This window comes from Tyto alba, unplaced genomic scaffold (genome assembly GCF_018691265.1).
Source record: "Tyto alba isolate M040663 unplaced genomic scaffold, T.alba_DEE_v4.0 Super-Scaffold_22, whole genome shotgun sequence".
In the NCBI taxonomy this organism is placed as follows: Eukaryota; Metazoa; Chordata; class Aves; order Strigiformes; family Tytonidae; genus Tyto; species Tyto alba.
This window is the reverse complement of record NW_024881296.1, coordinates 40493828-40515225: the sequence shown is the minus strand read 5'-3', so window position 1 is coordinate 40515225 and position 21398 is coordinate 40493828. Positions and strand designations below refer to the sequence as shown.

The 21398-nt window shown below is 42.9% G+C and overlaps 1 protein-coding gene across 1 annotated transcript in view; it reads right to left on the bottom strand.

Annotated features, from left to right (window-relative positions):
- Positions 1-21398, bottom strand: part of LAMA4 (laminin subunit alpha 4) — a 105897-nt gene that overhangs the window by 38722 nt on the left and 45777 nt on the right. Inside the window, exons 5-14 of the mRNA XM_033007996.2 lie at positions 20814-21028; positions 16679-16774; positions 15218-15369; positions 14974-15084; positions 11455-11566; positions 7963-8130; positions 7035-7228; positions 4980-5096; positions 2847-2995; positions 1017-1158 (exon numbers count right to left, since the gene is read on the bottom strand). Coding sequence (XP_032863887.2) covers positions 1017-1158; positions 2847-2995; positions 4980-5096; positions 7035-7228; positions 7963-8130; positions 11455-11566; positions 14974-15084; positions 15218-15369; positions 16679-16774; positions 20814-21028 — 1456 coding nt within the window. The remainder of the gene's footprint in view (positions 1-1016; positions 1159-2846; positions 2996-4979; positions 5097-7034; positions 7229-7962; positions 8131-11454; positions 11567-14973; positions 15085-15217; positions 15370-16678; positions 16775-20813; positions 21029-21398) is intronic.

Below are 21398 nucleotides of genomic sequence, written 5' to 3'. Positions count from 1 at the left end.
CATATTATTTCATATAAACGCAACTGCAAAGTCACTGCAGTTTCATTTGCTTTGTTAACATTTAAGATTAGCAGTTGGATTGGAACGAACAGTCCGAAAAGCAAAATTTTCTGTAGATTGCAACTGAAGCTCAGAGAAATGTACGCTTTTCCCGACACCACTGAACGACAAAGACACAGAAAGCAGAGGAGGCCTCTCAATTTATCAACGCCAGTACGGTCTGCGTCGTACTCATGCTCCATGTTAGTTAGTTAGTTAGTTGGTTAGTTAGTTGTTAGGCGCTGTGGCGGTTCATTTCTGCTGTCGCCTCAGCGGGGTGATGAACACTTGGCCGCATGGTTTGCCATCTGCAGTAGCATGCTGGCAGCAGGGGACTGGGCTCGAAATCCCACGGCTCCCCGGGGTTCAGACCCAATCCTCTTGCTGTCCCACTAATAAATTGCCGTGCGGTAACACGCAGATGGGTTGAAAGCTATATACATACAGAAATACATATAAAATATTTTACAACGTCGAGGCCAGAGACGAAATTAGGCTCCTCATCCCTGCACTGAGTGTGTGGGTGGGTTATTCGCCCCATTTTCACTTGACTTTCTATGAGAAACAGTGATGCTTCTGTTAGATGTCCTGACCCCCTTTCCTGCCGCATGCTGCTCTGTGGAGTAGGAGGACTTGAGCACTAAATGCCAGCTCAGGTTCCTACAGGGCCAGGCAGTTATCTGGACTTTCACAGAAATGCCTCAGATGGAGCTACAACACAGAGCAGCACCACCCTGCGCTTAGGGACAGAAGCGCCGGTTGCGTGTTTCTGAATATCAGGGCGATTTAGGCTGGCAGAATAATTAACCACCTGTGATTTCATTCAGGAGATAGTAGGCGAAGCGAAATGCTCAGTGAGAAGTCCAGTGCTGACAGTTAGGTTAAATCTTGTTTTTTTTTTTTTTTTCACTATACCTATGTGTCTGGAGTCCCTGAAACATCGCAAAATAAAAGCTAATAATACGAAAATTACTTACATCTTTGATCCGGTTTGTTGTGTTCAGTGCCAGCGATGCAGCTTCATTAGCTTCTTCGATATAACCGGCAATGTTTTCATACACGTTTGAAGCATTTATTGCCCTTTGTACCAAACCATTTGTGTCAACGCCATACAAATTCCTGTCAAAAGGGGAGGAAAAGGAGGAAGAAACCAAACTGAATCAAAGTAGTTTCAAATTGATTCATTTTGTTAACCTGATGTGAATTCTGGCTACACAATCACGCCCATAAATATACTTGGCCTAAGCAATATTCTCTTCGTTGTGTATGACCATTTGTGTCAAGCTGAAGCAGGTGAAAACTATGTGGATAGAAGGTATTTCCCAGTGGTTTAACTCTGGGAATCTTGCCCTTAACATCTATGTGAGCAGCAACAAGTGACTACTGAGCTTTTATCTTTCTTTAATCTAGATTAGATATTCCATAAATTAGCAGAGTAATGGATCTATTGGTTGTCCTTCTTTAGGGATAACTCCTGGCTATGAATGGGAAGACCTGGGTGTGCCAGTGGTCAGGACAGCTGCTTCACTGGGCCATTTATATTTTCTAAAAGCAGGTGGGAAAAGGCGGGGGGGAGGATCAGATGAAGAGCTGCCCATGGTCATGAAACTTTGCAAAAAGTTAGATTTAAAAAATACAAGATAGGTTTGCTGTCATGGTAAAGCTCAGTTTACATATGAAGCGATAACTGGTCTTCAGGGCAGATTCCAAACAGCAGTTGGTTCACGGCTCAACCTTCAGCTGTTAGCAACTTCGAATAAATATTATTTTTTAGTATTTTTTTGATAAAGACTCTAAAAAAAAAAAATATATATATATATATATATTTACACGTGTGTGTATTCACTTCAAAGTGTTTGCACACTGTGGGATTATTAAATTTCCAGGTTCAGTGTTGCAGGAATTTCCTGCTATATGGCCCTTAGACAAAAGAATGAACTCTACCAAATACAAGCCTAACAGACAGGCTTATAAAACAAACCCATAAGACCCAAGTGATTTGAAGGCAGGCTAAATGTTTTAAAGGATTAAAGTTTCGCTACAGGACAATCTTCTCAACAAATGAAACAGTCAGCACATTTCCGTCTGGATATTTTGTAATTATTTCTGTTTGCTTTCTGTTAAATTCCTAACGAATTGGACTTGGTAGTCATTTTAAAATTATGTTGGTAAGGGATGAAGGCTAGCCATATGGGGGGTTTTCTTTCAAGTGATTCTGCTGCCCCCAGCTAGCTGATCTCAGACTGAACATATTGTTTGGTTTTTAGGCTGTCTGTAGTTGGTGTTGCATTATAGAAGAGTTTCGGATGTCAGCTTTATACAGTTGTATGAAATAAAACCATCTGTTATTTTTTTCTCTATTTTAATCTCCTATCTAGGGCATACTAATATTAAGAAACAACTGATATTTAGTTAATATACTTGAAGAGTAGTTTTAAGTTTATCTTCCAAAAACATATGTCCATGATGTTACTTAAGGTAGAATTGGGTGAAATATTTCATTTAAGATGTTTGCAGCAGAGATTTTTCCATTTTTCCAATTGCAAATAAACTGATATTTCAAATCTGTCTGGAAGTGACTTTTTAGTGAATTGGGGGGAAATTTGATGCATTTAGTGTCTTCCGGTGAAATAGGAAGACTTACAGTAAGTCCCAGGGGAATTGTCACTGGGACACAACCGAGAGTATCAGAACTACTCCGTCTGTAAACCACTTCTTGAACAAAAATTATCCCCGAGCCCATTTGGTTCACTCAGCTGCACTCAGTAGCTCTTGTATGAACAGAATCTTCTGAAGTGAAATTTTACCGGTCCAGCTCGTCGGCAAGCCTCCGCAGGCCGTGTGCGTGCTGCATAGCCTTTTCTACCAAATCATCGTCAAACAGAGACAGATTGGCCAGTTTTTCTTGCAATTCCTTTTTCGCTCCATCTATTTCTGCGTAGAACCCCGACACATTCTGAACAAAATATGGAAGGAGGGAAAGAAGATGAAAATTTTAAAAAGTCTGTACTTTACTATGTTTTATTTTAACCTTTATGTTATTATAATATTGTTGTTTTCTGTTATATTTGTTTTATATTATATTTTTAACAAATCGAAGAGAAGAAAGATCTAAAAGAGTCTGTCCCATGAATGTCAATACGGCAAGACCAATGCAGGAAGATAAAAATCAACCAAAACTCCAGAAACCTCTTCAAAAGACATTAGTGAGATATGTGTAAAACACCAAAGACAGACAGTTGAGAAATGTCTCACTATCTTTTATGTTTGCTCCAGAACGGTGCCAGCGATGAGTCTTCCAGAGTGAAGTGCTAATGGGTGAAATAATTAAACCAGATCTTTGCAAAAAAATCCTTTCCTTGTGAGTGGTCTTAAATTGGGATGTGGAACCCATACATTTTTTTTTTTTTTTTTGTTTTCTCCTCTGTGAAGACTGCAGGCCAGCAATTAGGCTTTGGGACTTCCAACTGATATCTGTGTGAATAAGCTAAACGATGCCGTGGCGGTGGGGCTCGCCATCCTGCCACTGCACGGTCCCGGGCCCTGTGTTGGCCCTCCCAAACCTGCCGCCTTGCGCAATAGCCGGGGGCAGCGCTGGAGCGGGGCGGGGGGCTAGCTGTGGGGCTGCGAGCTGTGCCGCCGTGGGGCAGAGGGGCCCTGGCCCCGTCCTGCCCCCTCGCCCAGGGGCACCCCACACCTTGGGTTAGAGCGATCCGTGAACCCGTCCGCCGAAGCGCTGCCTGGGTGCCGGCGTAGGCAAGGAGAAGTGGCATCCCTTTGCCTTAGCCACACTTCTTCTCTGAAATACTTCTGGGGAAGACCACATGGGCTGCATTCACCTCCTCTCCAATACACGAGCCTGATGGTACGTTTGAGAGTTACATATGCATGTCCTCAAAATGCGCGAAAAACAAATGGGATGGAGGGTGAGAAAAAGGCCGAACGAGCAAAGTGCGAAAATACTTCTTGCCGGCGAGGATGGAGGATGCGTGATGTTTGCGTGTTACTTCTGTCCCCGCAGTGTGAACGTCCCCTGTGTGTAAACTGATCCACAGGAGTGGGGGGACCCGGAATGATAAACTGCAGCAATTTGTTTTGCACAAAAGACAGGAGGAAAAAAAAAAAAAAAATTACATCGCTGGATCGCCCAGGGATGGTTATAAAGCAAGCTGTCTTCTTTCTGTTTTCTCAAATTACTTTTTCAAAGAAAAATTAATGAGTTTTGATATTTGTTTTTATGTTAAAAAAAAAAGAAGTGGGCAACCATGACCAAAATGAATGTTTGTGGAGGATTTTCATTTGTCTTACAGTATCTCGAAATTTAAAAATAAAGCACACACGCACATAGCAGCTTTGGTAAATATTTTAGTTAGCAAAATCCCAGTTTTATTTTCTTCTTTTTTTTTTAATAGGAAAACCAAACACCTCAAATTTCTAAACATTTCTTACAACATCTTGTCTCATTTGAAACACTGGATACTAGTCTGCAGTTGCAGCAGATTTCTATAAGACGATCTGTTTATTTATATTTTACACTCTGACAGTGGCCCGTTTTAACACTGATACCTGGGATCTTTAGCCTTCTCCTGTGCTCGCTGCGGGCACAAGAAAAGGAATTTTGCATATAGTGCAGTCTTTTACCAGAGCACCTTTTGGCAGCTGCTTGTAATGAAATGATTGAGAACTGTACAGCAAAACCCTCCATTCAGCTCTGCCTACGCTGAGGTATCCTTATAATACAATTATTTTTCCGAGACAGTAAAATGTAATTACAGAGCTTTTCATCCAGGAAGACTTACACTTTTTTGGGGGGAATATTCATCAGTATTTCATTGAAGCAGTGTAAAAAAGAAGAGTTTTTTATTTAGTGGTCTAAATACATGACTTAAAAGTTCAGAAAATCAGGACATACCATATAAACAAGTCACTGAGGCACCTACCTTTATTATTTCACTTAATTCAGAGTTGATCTTTTGTGGTCCTGCCAAAATAGTCGTGGCACCTAGCAGAATGACATTCACTTCATCTATTTGGTCTTTTATTTTCTCATGTTCTTTCTAAAAATAATAAAATAAAATTAAATCACATCCAAAACTGTCTGTGCATTGCTAAAATAACGTGTTAACATTTTTGTTAAATTTATTAAAGTTAATTCAAAAGGTGAGGTGGTGAACTAAATAGATTTTAGACAAATTTGAAGTCTAAGTTTTTCCTAGACATCTCTAATAATGGCATATTATAATGTGACTCAATGCATTTTCTTGCCTTTATGAGAGAAATATTGTTTTTTGTTTTTTTTTTTTTTTTTTTTTTTTTTTAATTGATTCATTTGATTTTATAATACAGCATGAACAATTATTGGAATGAAACATTATTCAGTGCACTGCCAGCAGAGACAAATTAAACATGGCTTTTCCATGGTGGAAGACCTAGTGGTCTGGAGACTAGCTTTTTTTCTGGCGGTTGTTTAAATCTACAGCACAGAGATCACTTTTCCTTGTCAATAGTAAAGCTGATGTGAGCTATCTCTCTGGTACAGCACCTGCCTTTGAGGAATAATGGAGATCCCAGTGGTTCAAACCAGTGAACAACTGCAGCTACACACTTCAGGCTCTGCGTCATGAGTGTGAGGTGAGCTGCAGCTTGGCACCATAATTATGAAACAATGGAAGAACCGAAGAGGCTTTGTACATAGGGATCCCAGGCTGCTTGCAGAAGAATTCATGAGAACAGCACGACTGATTTCCCTGTTGGATTATTAGACCTTCCACATCAACATGAACCTCTAGTGCGGCAAATTTCAAGAGCTCAAAACTCGGCCACTGATGCTACGAAGCCCAGAGGCTGTCCTGAATTTGCAAGATTGTTCTTCAGATCACAGAATTGCTCCCTAAGCCCCTCTCCTCCAGAATCCAAACAATTTCAGCCATTGAAATGAAAGCAGTTCACTTCAATTTGGCCCAAGTTGTTCTCTTTGTCATTTTCTTCCTTGCTGAAAAAATAAGTGAAAAGTTTTAGGTGGGACATTCTGGTTTTGCATCCCTTAAAGGAAACTAAAGAAAACAGAGAGAGAGTCGCAAAACTGCTGGGAGGAGAAACAAAACTAATCTTTTTGTATGGCTGATGGATTGGGTACTTTTCTGGGATAAGAGACCTGAAAATTCAATTTCCTTATCAGCCAGATGGGATTTGAACCTAATACCACCACTTACAGGCAAACATGCCCCCCCTCCTGTGCTGTAGGGGACAGGCCTCCTCTGGAGTGGTTACTTTGTTCAAAATACCAAAACTATTCACCTGAACAGAGCATAAGGGAAAACTGCTGTAGTCTTACAGCTAAGCTGTTCGCCCAGCAAGCAGGAAACCCAGTTTCAAGGAATCTGTTGTGGGGCAGTTAGAGAATGGATTTGTGCTTGAAGATGCAAGGACAATAATTTGCTCTTCCTGAAAAAATGGGAATACATTTTGTTCAAAGAGGACCAAAGAGAAAATTTGGACAAGAAGGTCTGAATGCACTCAGCCCAGGGCACGAATGCAGTGCAGAGTCATTATAAATAATTGTTTTAACAGAATTTAATTACTTTTGTGAGCTTTAAGTCCTTCCGCATTACAAATCAGTGCATAATAGGTGAAAGAATTCCACCACAACATCTATAGCAGCCATACTACATGGAATTTTAAGCTTCTTGAGTTTTGTTGTAATACATCTTCTTAGTTTAGGCATTAGTATCCATCTCTTCAGCGGCCTGCTGAGACATGCCATGCCAAAACTCAATTTTTTTTTTTTCATTCCGTGAATAAATAATAGTACCCTGCACTTCCACAACTTGTTTCATAGAACTGGAGTGTCAAACTCCTTCTGCTAAGTGGTCCAAGAAATTTTTTTTTTGTTGTGGTGATTCCTGAAATTAAATTGTTTGCAATCTACTCTTTCGAGCACCGTCAGAGACGGAGTGTTCACAGAAAACAGTTATGATAAATGAAATGCATAGTACCTCACGCCTTTGAAGATGGGCTGTGTTCTCCTTATTTACATCCTCCGTTTGTACAACATAGTCAAGCGCCTGGTCTAATGCCCCCTCCAGGTCTGACAGCTTCACATCGTGTTCGCTGAGCTGCTCCAGCACATCAGCTACGAGAGATCTGGTGTCATTGTACCTCTCATGAAACTGTTCAACTTGCTGTAGCGCTGACAGAAAAATGAGAAACTACTGGTTAATCCAAAGCTTGGGTTTCTGGCAAAACTTACCCCTGCAACAACTTCTGTTGCTGTTGCTCAGGAGACAGTCAAACACATTTGTTGAAAGGTCACTTGAGAGATAGTATGCTTCGATTTTAATTTTCCCTCCTCTTTTGAAAAGGAAAGATGCCTCTCGTTTCAGTATCGCGTTTTAATACCGCTAATTCCCCCTCTCAAGTCGCTTCTCCTGAAAGAAATCAGGTCTGGCTTTCCTTGCTCTCAGTTTGTTTTCCATTGTCCCAGCTAACCAGGCTGCACTGGAGAAGACGGTCCTTATTGTCCTGGGGCTCTGACTCACGTTCACCGAGCTGTGAGAATTAGGCTGCCACTCTTTCCCCATACCAGCAGTTTTTCTCTCTCTGCTGGAGTTTACTGGCCCCGTGGCAGAGCTGGCAGCGGGGGAAGGAAGCTGTTCACACGAGCCATGCCAGCCCTGGCACGACCCTTCCCAAGCAGCGATGGCTGAGGGGCTGCAGTGCACAGCCACCCACGGACACACACACTTCTTCTGCCTGCTCTGCTGCTGGGGCGGCGATCACGGGCAGAGGCTTGGGGCAGGCACTGGGAAGCAGCAGCACCCTCAGCACACGAGCCTGGGCCTCCCCAGGGGCTCAGCACCACGTTCAGCTCGTGCCAGCCGTGCACCAACATGCGGGTGAATGGCAAACAGGCTCAAAACTCACACTCCTCCGCTGCCTTTTCCTCCTCATCTGCAAGTCGCCTCTGATTAGTGAAAGGCTTACGGCCTTTGATCTCCTTCAGCATCTCCTCAGCCGCACTCAGCTTCTGGGCAATTTCTTCAGGGCTCAGCTCTTGTTGAATTGCATAGTATTTCATCTTGCTGCTGATTTCTGCAGGAAAAATTAAAAGAAACAGATGGTCAATCCAGCATGGCTCAGAGGAGTGAATACTGTGGAGTACTTTTATTTCTGTGAATCCAGATCATGCTGCTGGTGAAATAAAGTTTTAATCATCTTCGAACTCTAGTAGATCATTATTATGTTTAATCCAGTCTTAAAATTAAACCCGTAAAAAAATCACGCTTTCTGGTGTATGTTGGGGTCTCATCAGAAGAGGATGAGATTAAGCAGGCATGGGTTGTGTGCATTATTTGGCCTGGCAGATCTTACAGGCTGGGATCATCATTTTATTCTGAGTTCTATGGCGTACAGCAGGCTGGGGCTTTTGTCCAGGATTGTGGGTTTTAAGCGCTGCTGCAAAAATGTTATGTTTGTTATAATAGCAACAATGGCAAGGAGAATGAAGAAACCTCTTTTTCCATCTGAAGGACTTTGAGACACCCTAAAGAGGTAACAGACAGCTTCTGGCCTGATACTGCCTGGCTGGTTTGGAGACAGATCCTATTTCAAGGCTTTGGTCTCAGTTCAGAAAGCACCGTTGGATCCCTGAAGCTGAAATTGAGTTTACCCATCCCCACCGTGGCCACTACAAAGTTTACCCGCGTCTCACTCCCTGGCCTTGAATACCAGTCACCTCCTCTTTTATGCCCTGTGATGTGAGCAGCTTTGGCACGCGTTCATCACTACTTCTGCGGATAACCAGAGCTGGCAAAGCCGGCACTAGGCATCTGTAAGATTGTTGTAAAAAATAGGCCTGTAATTATGGCACAACTGCTTGTTTGGCAGAGTGGCTTTGTACGCAGTTTCTTGCTGGCTGCTGAGCTCATTAGCAAAGCTCTAAGGGATCGTACTAAGCAGTAACTAGCCATGACCAGTGGCTCCATGGATTTCTTTTCCCTTCTCATGCTGGCACATGCATGCGTGTGTGTGTGTGTGTGTGTGTGCGCACGTATAATTTCCATCAGTAAAGAGTGGCTTACCTTTTACAAGAAGAACGTTTGGAGCATGGCGAGAATAATTTTCACCTACTTCTCTCCAACTACTTTCTGGGTGAACAAGCACTCCCTTTTTATTCATAGCCATGGGTGTTGCTTCTTCTACGATATCTCAACCTGACTGTGCTATTTGTGTGCCAAACTACATACATGTCTGCCTTCTGTGGTTCCTGTCCTGCCCCAAACCAATTGATAATGCAGAAGGACAATCCACCGAGGTCAACCAGTGATTGTCAGTGACATACAATGAGGCTCATGCCGACGCTTTTGCTCAGTGATTGTAGAAATTAAATGTGACAGACGGCCAGATATGCAAAAGTGATGTAGCATCACAGGGGTAAGAAGGTAGTAAAACGTAACTTCCTATCAGCCTGGTCTCAGCCTGCCTCTTTGGTGTGATGGGATGTGTTAACTATGTCTGTTGAAATCAAGTAATGGTTGACGTACCCATGGAGATAGGGATAAGCACGGATAACAGCTGATATGTAATCACCCTGCCTTACACAAGTTTCCACAGAGCTTGCAATAGTTGCTCTAAGCCAGAACTACTCAGGTCTGTTAATCAAGTATTTCTGTTGAAAAAGGGCTGTTTAACTTCAACTGCCACTTGGACTTTCTATTCTGGTGCTGTATGCAGCTTTTGGGTACTGTTGGCGTTGCCAAAGCAGGGAAATCAGCGTGCTCTACAGCAGGATGGAGGCTTTTATGATGCAGGTGCACAGGGGCCAGGGATGCTTCTGAGTGCATTCACTTGGGGTTTTATTACATTCTGTAGGTACAGAAGAAGAGGCTGCAATTGGTTTAATCACAATTTTATATATCAGCATGATAATGATATGTCATAGCTGTTCTAGATGAGGATGTTCATCTCTGACTAGAAAACCTTTCTTAAGTGCAGCTGTGCTCTGGAAGGTGTTCACTGTTGTCATTTATCCTTTGATATATGGGACAGTAAAGACGCAAGAGGTTTTGCAGGCTCTAAATAAAAAAAAAAAAATTCATCGGGGAAGGTGTAAAATCTGTACATTTGCAGTCAGAAGAGAAGTTATATTGCAAAATTTATGTTAGTTCTAGAGGCGCTTTTATAGCTCTAGCATGTTCCCCAAGGACAGACTTTATAAGTTTTATCTGCATCCCCTCATATCATATGGACAGATGAGCAGAACACCGAGACAACAGGTGACAGTTTGTCCCAACATTTTAACAGGAAAAAGCTCTTGGTTTCACTCTTTTCCTAATTTTGAGAGATGTTTATCATCATGTTTGCTTCTCCTACTGTGCAACAGCACCACTATAACCATTTCTGATGGTCTGCACTAGCCACATGGCTTACAATTCTGCCTTTCACTTTTACTAGAGGTAGTGCTTTCTTTGTGGAAAAAGGAGGCAATGAGAATGCAGTTTTCCAATTTTACATCTCTATTTCAGAAAAAAAAAAAAAAAGAATAAGGGGACAACAGCTAGTCTCTAATGCTCTGTATGTGTGTCTGGACCCAAACTCAATTGGAAATTCTGGTCAGATAAAGCAATTAGCATCTTGAAAACAAAATCACCACCGCCTCTCACACTGAGCTTGGGAAAGAAATAAGTTCACTGAATTATTCAGTATTCAGTGTCCTTTTCTTTTTAGAAGCATCTGCATTAAGTTGTATCAATCAATCAGCACAATCCCACTCAGCAACAGTTTGCTAAAAGGCAAAAGCTGGATTTAAAGTAACACTCACTGGTGCAACCACTCGAGTTAGCCAGACCTGACTGACTGCCTTGGGTTCAAAAGGGAAAGCACAATTTAAAAAAAAAAAAACCCCAAACTGTCTAGCTATTCATATGGCCTCCATTACGTATCAGCAGGATGGGGAAAGTGCAATTGCCTGAATCTGCTGACAAGTGAGACACAGAGCACTCCCCTCGCCCAGCCTGTGCTTCTGTGTGTGGCTCTGCCCAGCCCCAATCTGACACTGACTCTTTTTTTTTTTTTTTTTTTTTTTTTTACCACAAGTGTTTAGAAATACCTTGAGCCGCTATTCAAACAAACAAAGGTCACAAACTGAATTAGCTTGAAGTTTTTTGTGTAAAACTTTCTACTATTCTGCTCTGTGAAAGAGAGAAAAAAAGAAAGAGCCGGTCTTGCTCTGGGTGTCAGGCCGTGCCGGCCCATGGCGTCAGCTGCCTTTTAAGAGAGACAAGTTTCTGGCATGGCACTGCAGGCTGCAGAAGCCTCGTTCTTTGCGGGAGCGCCCGGGTGCTATGCCATTTCTTTACTGGAGCTTTCATTAATACATGCCTGACGCTGAACTGAACCAGAAAGAAATCTCTTTACCTTGAATGTTATCGCCCGTATTACTGAGCTGCTGCACAAGCTGGGTAGCACGGTTGTTGGTCTTCGTGGTTTCCTTCTGTACCAGTAGGCCTTTGCTGGATGCTTCCTTCCCCTATGAATAAACCATGTGAGCTAGACATTAGATTTCATATTCATATGCATGTGTGAGGATGAGCAGAGTAAACACACATCTTGCTTTCTCCTGATGAGCATGTGAAAGCCCATTTATCACATAAAGCGCTATTTACAGAGGTGTTTGAAGTGAGGGTCTGTCTTGTCGGCATTTTCAGAATTGTGGAGTGAGAAATTAAAATCTGTCCCATATTTATCTATCATTTGCTGCAATCACATTGCCATAAATTATGTGCAGTTGTAAAACTCCCATCTGCTGAGTCTCCTAGGCACTCGGCGGGGCTGGCTCATTTTGCTGGGTATAGCGTTTCCCGAGTAAGCATATGGACCGAAGAATAAGATGTCAAGCTCACAACCATTTTTAGATCAGTGTCTCCCTCAAGTGAAGTCCCCAGCTCTGCAACTTGTTAAGAAAAAGCATGAGGATTCAAGATACTCTGAAGAGCACAGCCACTCTCCTATACTATATCACATTGGAGGCTGTACTCTGCATTGTGTTCCCTTATACGTGAAGTAAATGAAGAGTTACCATGTCATAGGTATCATCTTTCCAAGAAGATCACCGATTCTGGGAGTCCTTAGATCTAATTTTCACCGGTATTTCCCACGAAAGAGAAAAAATTACAATTGCTGTGCCACGGGTGGTTCCTGGACCCTGTGTGTGTGCGTGTGCGTGCACATGTAAATCTGCACCACACACTTCAGGTGTTTGAGCCACGGTCCCTCTGGGGCTGCATCAGCAAAAAATTCCCACTGTAAAATTAGTTTCTGGGTTTGGGGTGCCCTGACACCTCATGTGCCAGCAGATGCGTGTGCTTGCTGAATCCTGCAGGCAGGGCTGCAGGGTCAGGAGTGGCTCTGCCCCCCCTCTCCTCCCCCCCTTGGCTGTGACCCCCCCCGGCCTTGTCTCAGGCTTTGCAGTGGCACCAGGTGGCCCTTGAAGCCCGAATAAAACAAGTAGAAGGGCTTATAGAAAGGTTTTATTTCTATTTACTTGGGTTTTTAGTCTTTGAAGGGCAAGCACTATGGTGCGTATTCCTTTATTGCTATCAGGGTTTCTTGCTCTGTTGCTCAGCATCGCCACTTCACGCTTATTTTAAGCAACTTGTTCCTGTTTTTACACATACTTGCCTTTACATAATACTCTTCCCTTGCCAGATTTTCCTTTAACTATTGAACACACGGGGAATTGCTGAGACAGGTTTGCTGATTGCCATGAGTTGCCAGCAGCATGAGTTGCCATAAGGAAACGCAGCAGCACGAGTGAGAGGTGCTCTTAGGGACCCTCAAATTCCCACTGATGTACAGAGGCTTATCCTGAATTTTGCCAAAAGCCCAGGAAGGAAAGGTTCCCCCAAGTCTCTGCCAAACATTCAGGATCGAGCTGTGTGCTGGTTTACTCTAAGCTCATCCCAAGCAGACTCAGGGAGTTACAAGTCACATTTGCTCTTCTCATTCAGCAGGAGGATTTGCCTACACTTGGCGCCTTCATCCTGCCTTAGGGGTTCAGATCAGAACCTGCAGCAGCCCCTCAGAGGTGTGGGCACGCACGTGGAATGCTCTGAACAGAAGGTGCAGCGTAGCTCTGCAAAACCCACTCAAGGCCCTCGCATCCATTTTCCATAAAAGTGCCTGGAAAGAGCAAAAAGTTCAATATATTCAGACTTATTACCGTGGTCTTCCTTCCACTGTGAGAGTCTGGGGTCATTATCTCCCTGCCGTTACAAGGAGTCACAAGTATTAATGTGGAACAAGCATCAGAAATAACTGGGGAGAGAAGACCAGAGGAAATGCTGAATATATTGGCTGGGGGACAGTCAAATTGGAGAATGGGTAAGAAATCCCCAGGAAATACTGAAGATGACAAAAATATTCCTAGAAAAACCTAATGCCTTAATCATCCTGCCTACCAACTACATAGAGGGACACAGAGGTGTGTGAGCTCTGCTGGATTTTCGCAGGTACAGAGGAGTGTGGGTGTGTGAGCTTATTTAATCAAACCTCTCTTGAACACATGCACAGTCTGTGTAATTCTGCAGTGCCCTTTCTGCTAAGTAAGTGCTGATTATAGACAGGCAAACCCAGATTTTCTCTTCTACCTCTCTATACAGTCCTTTCTCCTCTTCCTTTGTGTTTTGTTCTTTCTTTTTTTTTTTTTTCTTCCTACTTGCACCTATATTTGAATTTTAGTCTAAGGTATAATTTTAATTTGTCTTGTGAAGGAATTAAGAAATTGGTAAGTGAATGTAAGGTCTGGCATTTTGCAATAAGCATGAAATATACTCTGGTCCTACTACAGCTGTGGTTATTTCTGAGAATAACATAGAGTGATGTATCTCACATATATATATATATCTTAGCAGCAGAGAGGTGTTTAATACTATCTCTTTAAAATAGAGTAGAAGCAATGTTGACCTCTATTTCTTCTCTAAACAGATATCATATCAGTATTCTTCCAGAGTGCTCTGAAAGTGTTATGTATGCGAGCTGGGAGCAGATAACCTTAGTTTTATAGCCTGGCAATTGAATGTGGGTGCAACATTTATGATTGAAATTGTGTTAAAACATACCTTGAGTGTTGATGAGGCTCCCATCTCAGTGGGTACATGAAAAACCTTTTAAACTGGCCATTTTGCAACATATTTTGAAGTGTCTAATTGGGGCTAATTTAATTTTATGAGAGCATGCACGTAAAACAGATATAGTACAAATACTCCCAAAGTCAATCTGAATTAGTTTAGTGTTTGTTGCTTTGCTAAATTAAAAATAAAAAATGAAATAAAATTAATTAGAAGCATAATTTGAAATAAAAATGAGATAGAGAGGCAGTGTGCCTATCTCAGATCAAACGTGTTGTGTAGGGGGAAGCTCAGATGCTGAGGGGACACATTTTGTGATTGGTGACAAACCTCTGACCCGCATTCAGCAGACTTTGGCCCTACATCCTTCCTTTTCTGGGAAGACGGCTTGATAGGTCATTTCTGCTTTTAGTTCAGAGGTAAAGTAGAAAATTTAGAAATAGATAATAGAAATAGAAAGTTGCCCCAGGTATCTTTCAGGGCACCCCAACTCTTGCTTGGCGAGCGTAGGGGTTCAGACTAAATGTTAGGGAGCATTTCTTTACTGAGAGGGTGGCCAAACACTGGGACAGGCTTTTCAGAGAGGTGGTTGATGCCCCATGTCTGTCAGTGTCTAAGAGGCATTTGAACAATGCCCTTAATACTATGCTTTACCTTTTGGTCAGCCCTGAATTAATCAGGCAGTTGGACTAGGTGATGGCTGTAGATCCCTTCCAGCTGGAACTATTCTATACTAACCTCTTACTCCAGCGTGCGACTATGAGAAGCTGCAAACCCCCAGAGCTCTGGCAGGGGGCTGTAAACAAACCTGTTCCTCAAGGGTTGCTGCCTCTCTCAGGAGATCATTCATTTCATCTGCAGCATCATCAACCTGGATGGTCCAAAGCACAGCATGGTTCTTTTTTTCGGACATTGCTTCCTGCGTGCATGGGAAAAAAGTGTCAGTGCATCTCAAACCCAATTATTTCACTAGTGAGGGTAGGGACTGAAATTTACAGGAATGGAGTGGAAATTTCATAGATTGAAAACTAAAATGTCATCAGTGTCTGTACCTGGAGATGGGTGGCAGTGAGGTTCAAGTCATTCAAGCGCTTTTGAGCTGCAACACCTGTAGAAATACTCAGTAAAGTCGATTTGCTTTCATCGATAGCCAGAACTGCTAATCGGATGTCATCTGTCAAATCCCAAATACATTTATCGCAGCCTGATGAGAAAATAAAAGGGTGTCATTTTTCTTCAGTGTTTGTGTCAGTCGACAGCAAATATCTTAAACTGACGTTAGAGTGCTCCTGCCCCATGGTGTCCCCTGTCCTGGCATTGCTGGATCCTGATGGATAGCCATTTTTCTTTCATCCGCCGACTTTCAGGGTCCCACAGTACGGTCAGGGTGCTTCCAGCTGGGCAGCACCCGACGGGGCTGCTCTGAGAGGCTGCCCCAGCGGCCCCATGGTCAGCAGGGACAGAGAGGGGAGGTATTTCCTGGCTATCCCCTAGAGGCTCTGCCTGTTTGTGACCCAAAGAACAACAGATGAGGGTCAAAAAAACAACTTCGTTTTGTCAGAACCCAGAAGTCTGCATTTAAAATTTAGTGGTGTGAGAAGCAAGGCTGTCCGACAGATGGGCTTTTGGCTGCCCAGCTGATTGGAAAGGCAGCTTCTAAAAAACACATTTATGTTTGGAATATGCTTGCGCAGGACTATATCCGTGTCCCTGCGGCATGCTTGCAGTAGCACCTTGTTTTTCAGGGGTGACATTGGTGCCACCACTAAATACAAGAGACTGAGGTGGACATGAAACACATATTCCTACAGGAACTTTTGCTTGGTATTGTACAGTGTGTATTCTTGATGGCAGCAGCTCCAAATATTTTCCTTCTGGTTGCACTTCCAGACACACAACCCCTCTTCTTGGGAGTCAGTTTACAAACCCGTGTGTGCTACACGGTCCGCATTATACCACAGGCACAATTATACTGACATTTAAAAAAATATCAGTGGTTGCCAATAGTCACAACGTAGTGCTTCCGGAAACTCCCCAGGCTTCCTCTCAGAAGAATAGGGGAAATGATAGTGGAAAAGCAACTGAGTGATGGATATATCTCAAATTGCCAACGGCAACAATTTATTTCAGACGTACAACTAGAAAACCATAAACTGCATGCACAGGTGAAGTTGTGATGGCAGTTTTTAGGGCCAGAATATTGTTTTGCAGGCACTGTGTCTCCAAGTCTCTAGAAGTGGCTTTGGTGATACTTCCCTACTGCTCCACAGGTTGGACCTAAACACTCAGCCTGTATCATAGAGTTGGATGTATGCGTGTACTCAGTCAGGAAAGTGAGAACATATTTAAATACTCAGTCAGTGGGGCACTGTGCATATTCACATGTTTAATTGCCCCGTGGGACCAAGATCAAAGTGCTGAGCCCACTGGAGAACCGAGCTCTTAATTTAGTATTTGTAAGCATCTAAATACAAGAGTGATACTAATTTTTAGCATTCTCATGATAATCTTACTGATGGTTGGGCAGTCTGTGCCAGTAGAAACATCAGGACTGTCTGCGAGGCATTCTCCAGTCTGGCTGTCACACATTCTCCCTCCGCAGTTACATGCTGGGGGAAAAAGAAAGGATTTTTGAAAGAAGCAGCTTCAAAATGTACAGCTCACCTTTCCCTTCCGAAGACTCGTGAAATGATTGCACGGAGGGTTGTGCATGAAGAGTCAAAGCAAAATCAAGGACTTCTTGGACCAATTTTTCCTTCTGTATGTAGAAAAAAGTGGCTTTTGCAGTATGGTTGAGTTGGACAAGGTAAAATGTAAGGTGGGAAGGAGAACCAGAAAGCTGCCCGTGAAACAACTTGCTCAAAGCTTCCCAGCTGGTCACAGAGGCAGCGAGGCCAGAATGGCCCAGCTGGGCCATTGTGCATCACAGTCTGGAGAGGGCAACATTTAGGAGATGGGCAAAGAAAAGCAGTACAACTAAAGTTAATAGCTACAAATCTCTCCATAGCCCTGTGGAATTTATCAATGTTGAGTCAGGCTGCCACTACATAAGCTTTGCAGCTATCAGGGATTGATAGGGGACTCACATTCTGTCATCAGCTTGAGCATATCAAAAAGTAAATATCTCCTACCGCTTACAATGAAGGATAAATGAGGTTTTACGTTTTTAAAAATGTGAGTAAGCTACATTTTTATTGCCAACACAAGTGGCTTTTAAAAATGTATAATTATTTAATCTAAAGGGTCTCTTTCAACAGTTAATTGGCCTTTTAAAATATATTATTTTAAAGATCGAAATATTCTTGGAACACTTTGATAGAATAACTAAAACTCAAGCAGAACATAGGAACAGCAGCGACTTATCTGGAATTCATTTTGCTCTTGTGATTCATGGTTTCAGCAGAATATCATATAACAAAATTGTTTATGGCCATTTTATTGCAGCCCATTCATTGTTCTCTATGAATTAGCCTTATATTTACACTGCACATTGCACATTCTAGAATTATCAGGGAGAATGTGTAATACAGCTTTAAAGTCAACACCATGCGTTGACATTGGAAAAATTCTCTGTAAATGAACCGATGTTAGTAGAACTACTCAATTTTTGTACTAATGGAAGAACAGGACTTGGTTATGAATTTTGTGGGGCAGTTGATGTTTTGACCTCACCACAATCTGTATGAACTGGGCACCTCCCAGTTTTTGAATCTACTACTTCTTTTAATTTGTTATTTCTTATGTTAAGAAGTGAAAGAAAAGTCTCAGTTGAAAGCAGAGATTTCTCTTTACCTGTATCACAGGATCTAGGCTATCTCCAGGTGGCAAGATTACAGTTACAAGATTAAAATTTGGATCAGACTGATACTCAAGAAAATAAAATTGTGTCTTCTTATTTAAATGGATAACTCTTCATTTGCTACACAGATGCTTATAGTAACTTAATTTCAAAAGCGGTCCTGACCATTTTTCATCTACTTGTTTTGGAGGTACCACATTTTTAGTAGGGAATGAAGACTTTCAATGCTACTGTGGCTTACTGCTGGAGGAAACTTCTAAATTTACCTTTATTTCTGAGGGACATTTATGGAAAGCTTTGAAGTGTGGCTAAATGACATACAGTTAAAGAAATCATTGAAAAGAAACTGAAAACTACTGTCCACAGCTACACAGATTTTGTCTTTTGCTTGAAAGAAAAAAAGATGAATTTAGCTGGATAGAGCTGTTTGCTCATTTAGTTCTTTTTGCATTTTTTTTTTTTCTATAAACCTTCTGAGGTGCTCTATAAATGAGGTATGCACGCTCTCTTGTTTCTTACAGTAGTTTCTTTTCTGTATTTCAGAGAAGGTATTTGTCTTATTTCAGAATGAGTATTTTTCCAAACAAGAGTTTATAACTGCTCAAAAATGCCAAACAAAGCATTAAGCTTGCCTTGTAAACAACTGAATAGTTTGGAAGTCATGGATGTATTGAGTGGTGCACGCAATCTGTGCAGTACAGTCAAGTACAGCATGTTGTGGTGTTCAGCAGAAATGAAGATGAAGAGAGAAGTGTGTAATTCTCTGAAACATAATACTTCAAAATCAGGATTTGCTAGAGTCAAATACGAGATTAAATTCACCCCTAAATAGAGGAAAGCTGTACCTCTCACAACATATTCAAGTGCTCAGGCGTTTTTTATTTTTAGAAAAGATCAAACTCTGCCTCTGAAGAGAATTACCAAGCTGATTTATAGTCTGCATGAAAAACCTGCATAGAGAAGTCCCGAGCACTGTGAAATCCCACTTAAACTGTACCTCAGAAATATAAATAATACCGAGGCATTCTGCCTCTAATTCCTGCAACTCCTTAAGGGTACAACCCAAAACTATACCAAGGTGCTGAAAGTTTGACTTAAATTCAGTTTAGAAACCCTACGTTGAGAGATGCCTTCCAAAATGATGGCTTGCATAATCTGCCTAGGCACTTGGAATGCCCTGTAATACCCAAAATTCTGGCAAAGCCACTCTTAGCTGTTGGAAGCTCTGCTTCTGCACGTGGCCAGGGCATGACTGCTGCGGTCTGCTGAGGCCGAAGCGCTGGGTGCGTTTCTCCTGCCTCATGGCATCACGGAGCCACAAACCAGAGCCTGTCGTTCCTTACGTGAGAACTGCAGTTAAATCGTCTCCGGTGAACTGGATTAGGCAGTGAAGCGCACAAACGAGGCTTGCCTTTGCAACCTCAAAATCACAGAGCTGTTGAATTCCGGGCAGGTCTTGGGTACCAAAATCCAGGCAGGAGGTGCATTTTGGGACACGCCATTCCCTACGGCTGCTGTCTGTTTGGCTGGTTTGGGCACCTGGGATCGGCTTTTGGGATTGCTGTGTGTGAGCATGATCCCTCTCTGTTCAGCGTAAATGGAATTTAAGCACGTGACTTAGGGTTGTGAATTACATCCTGGAGATGGACACTCACCTTCTAGCTGTCACCAGAAGACAAAACCAGGGGGGACCACTAGTGGTATCACGGGCAGTCCCCTACAAATGAAGGCAGCAGCACAAAGGGCTCTTGAGTACAGAGCATCCTGACAACCTCCATCCTGCAGGTCCCAGAACACACCTTAGCGCTTTATAGTGAGCTAGTAAAAAGCAAAGTCCAAGTGTACAGTGAGTTGCAAGAAGGATGGAGGTTCGATCAAGACATTGCTAAGGCCCTGAGACCTGTAGCTCTGTAGCTTGAGACCCTGGAGCACTTCAGAGATCTGGGTTGGGTGTGTGCTTTGGCCGTGTCTTACCTTTGGGTCAGGCCACGAACCAGGAGTTATCCATGTCCCCCATTTGTATTCTGGTCCTTGAGGGAAGGACCCTGGCAACGAAGTTGGGAAGGATGCCCAAAGTCCTTGCTCTGTGCACCTGCGTTTTGCCCTTAGCAGCGGCTATTCCTCGGTGCTTTGAAAGAGAATGTCATCTTGTCTCCCAGAGCCAAAGCAAGGACAAAGAGCATGAGGCCAAAGTCCTATTCGGATCGAGCTCCATGTAAATTAGGAGAATAATTATATTAGAGGACATAAACTTCTCTGAGACCTCTGTGTAGGTACGTGTAAGATCCTCTAGGTAGCACTTTACCAGACTCTGGAAATACAGTCATCTCTGGCGTGGAAGTACAGTAACCAGCGAGATTACGCCGACACATGGGAAATGTAGAACACATTACCAGTGTGAAAACTATCAGAAACTGAGCAGGTATTGGGTCAGAACAGGAAGGATGATCCCATTCCCATAAAAAAATGTTTTCAAGTCTTTAAGTCCATCAGTCTGAGTGGTCATGTTGGGCAGCACGTGGTGTGAACAAACAGAAAAGTGAAGCCCCTGCCCAAAGAAGGCTTAGAGACCCTTATTTAAAACAAGCTGCAGAGACACAGCAATGCCTACATTCGTCCTGCGCAGGCGTTTGAGATGTTGGAGTCTGGGGTCTGAGACTTCCTTGTGGGCAATGGAAAGGGGATGGGATGATTCAGCTGAACAGGCATCCAAATTATCCTGCCAGGTAGGCGGCTGAGAGCACCTCCTGCCTCCCAGCGCCACAGGTATCTGATGGCTGATTCAGGCACCTCCGAGGTCACCTGTGGACCGTGCTGTGCTGCATTTTGCTCGGCTCTGCTACACTCACCTGTACAGTTTTTAGCGAATCTGGCCTCCCCATGGTAACCCGGAGCACACCGTTCACACTTGAACCCGGTGGTGTTGCGCAGGCAGTTGCGGCACTGGCCGGTCACTTCATCACAGTCTTCAAAAATCAGGTTGGGGTCTGAGTTGCCGCTGCAGTCGCATTTCTTACAAGTGCTTCCAATTAGCAAAGGGTTTCCATAGTAACCGGGGGCACACCTGAAAGGAAGAGCAAACCCAGCAATGATGAGCGATGACATTCCCATCTGTGGTACCGTTTTTGTTCTGACCTTATTTATGTCACCAGGAATTGATGACGGTCTGCAGCTACTAAGGGACAGAAGGAAAACTAGGAGCTGTATTCCTGCAGAGCCTGTTTTGTGCTCTAGTCTCAGTCTGTGCAGTTATGTATTTTTTCCTTCTTGAACACTCCTGGTATCTCAATTACACTAGTCTGCATTATGGTTTTTTTGGTGTGTCTTTAAAATGATTTGCTCCCCATTGTTTTAAAATCTATGACAGAATGACCTTGGCAGAGAGGCAGCTCTAATGTTTATTTTGGTCTCTTCCAGCTTTGGATCTCACCAAC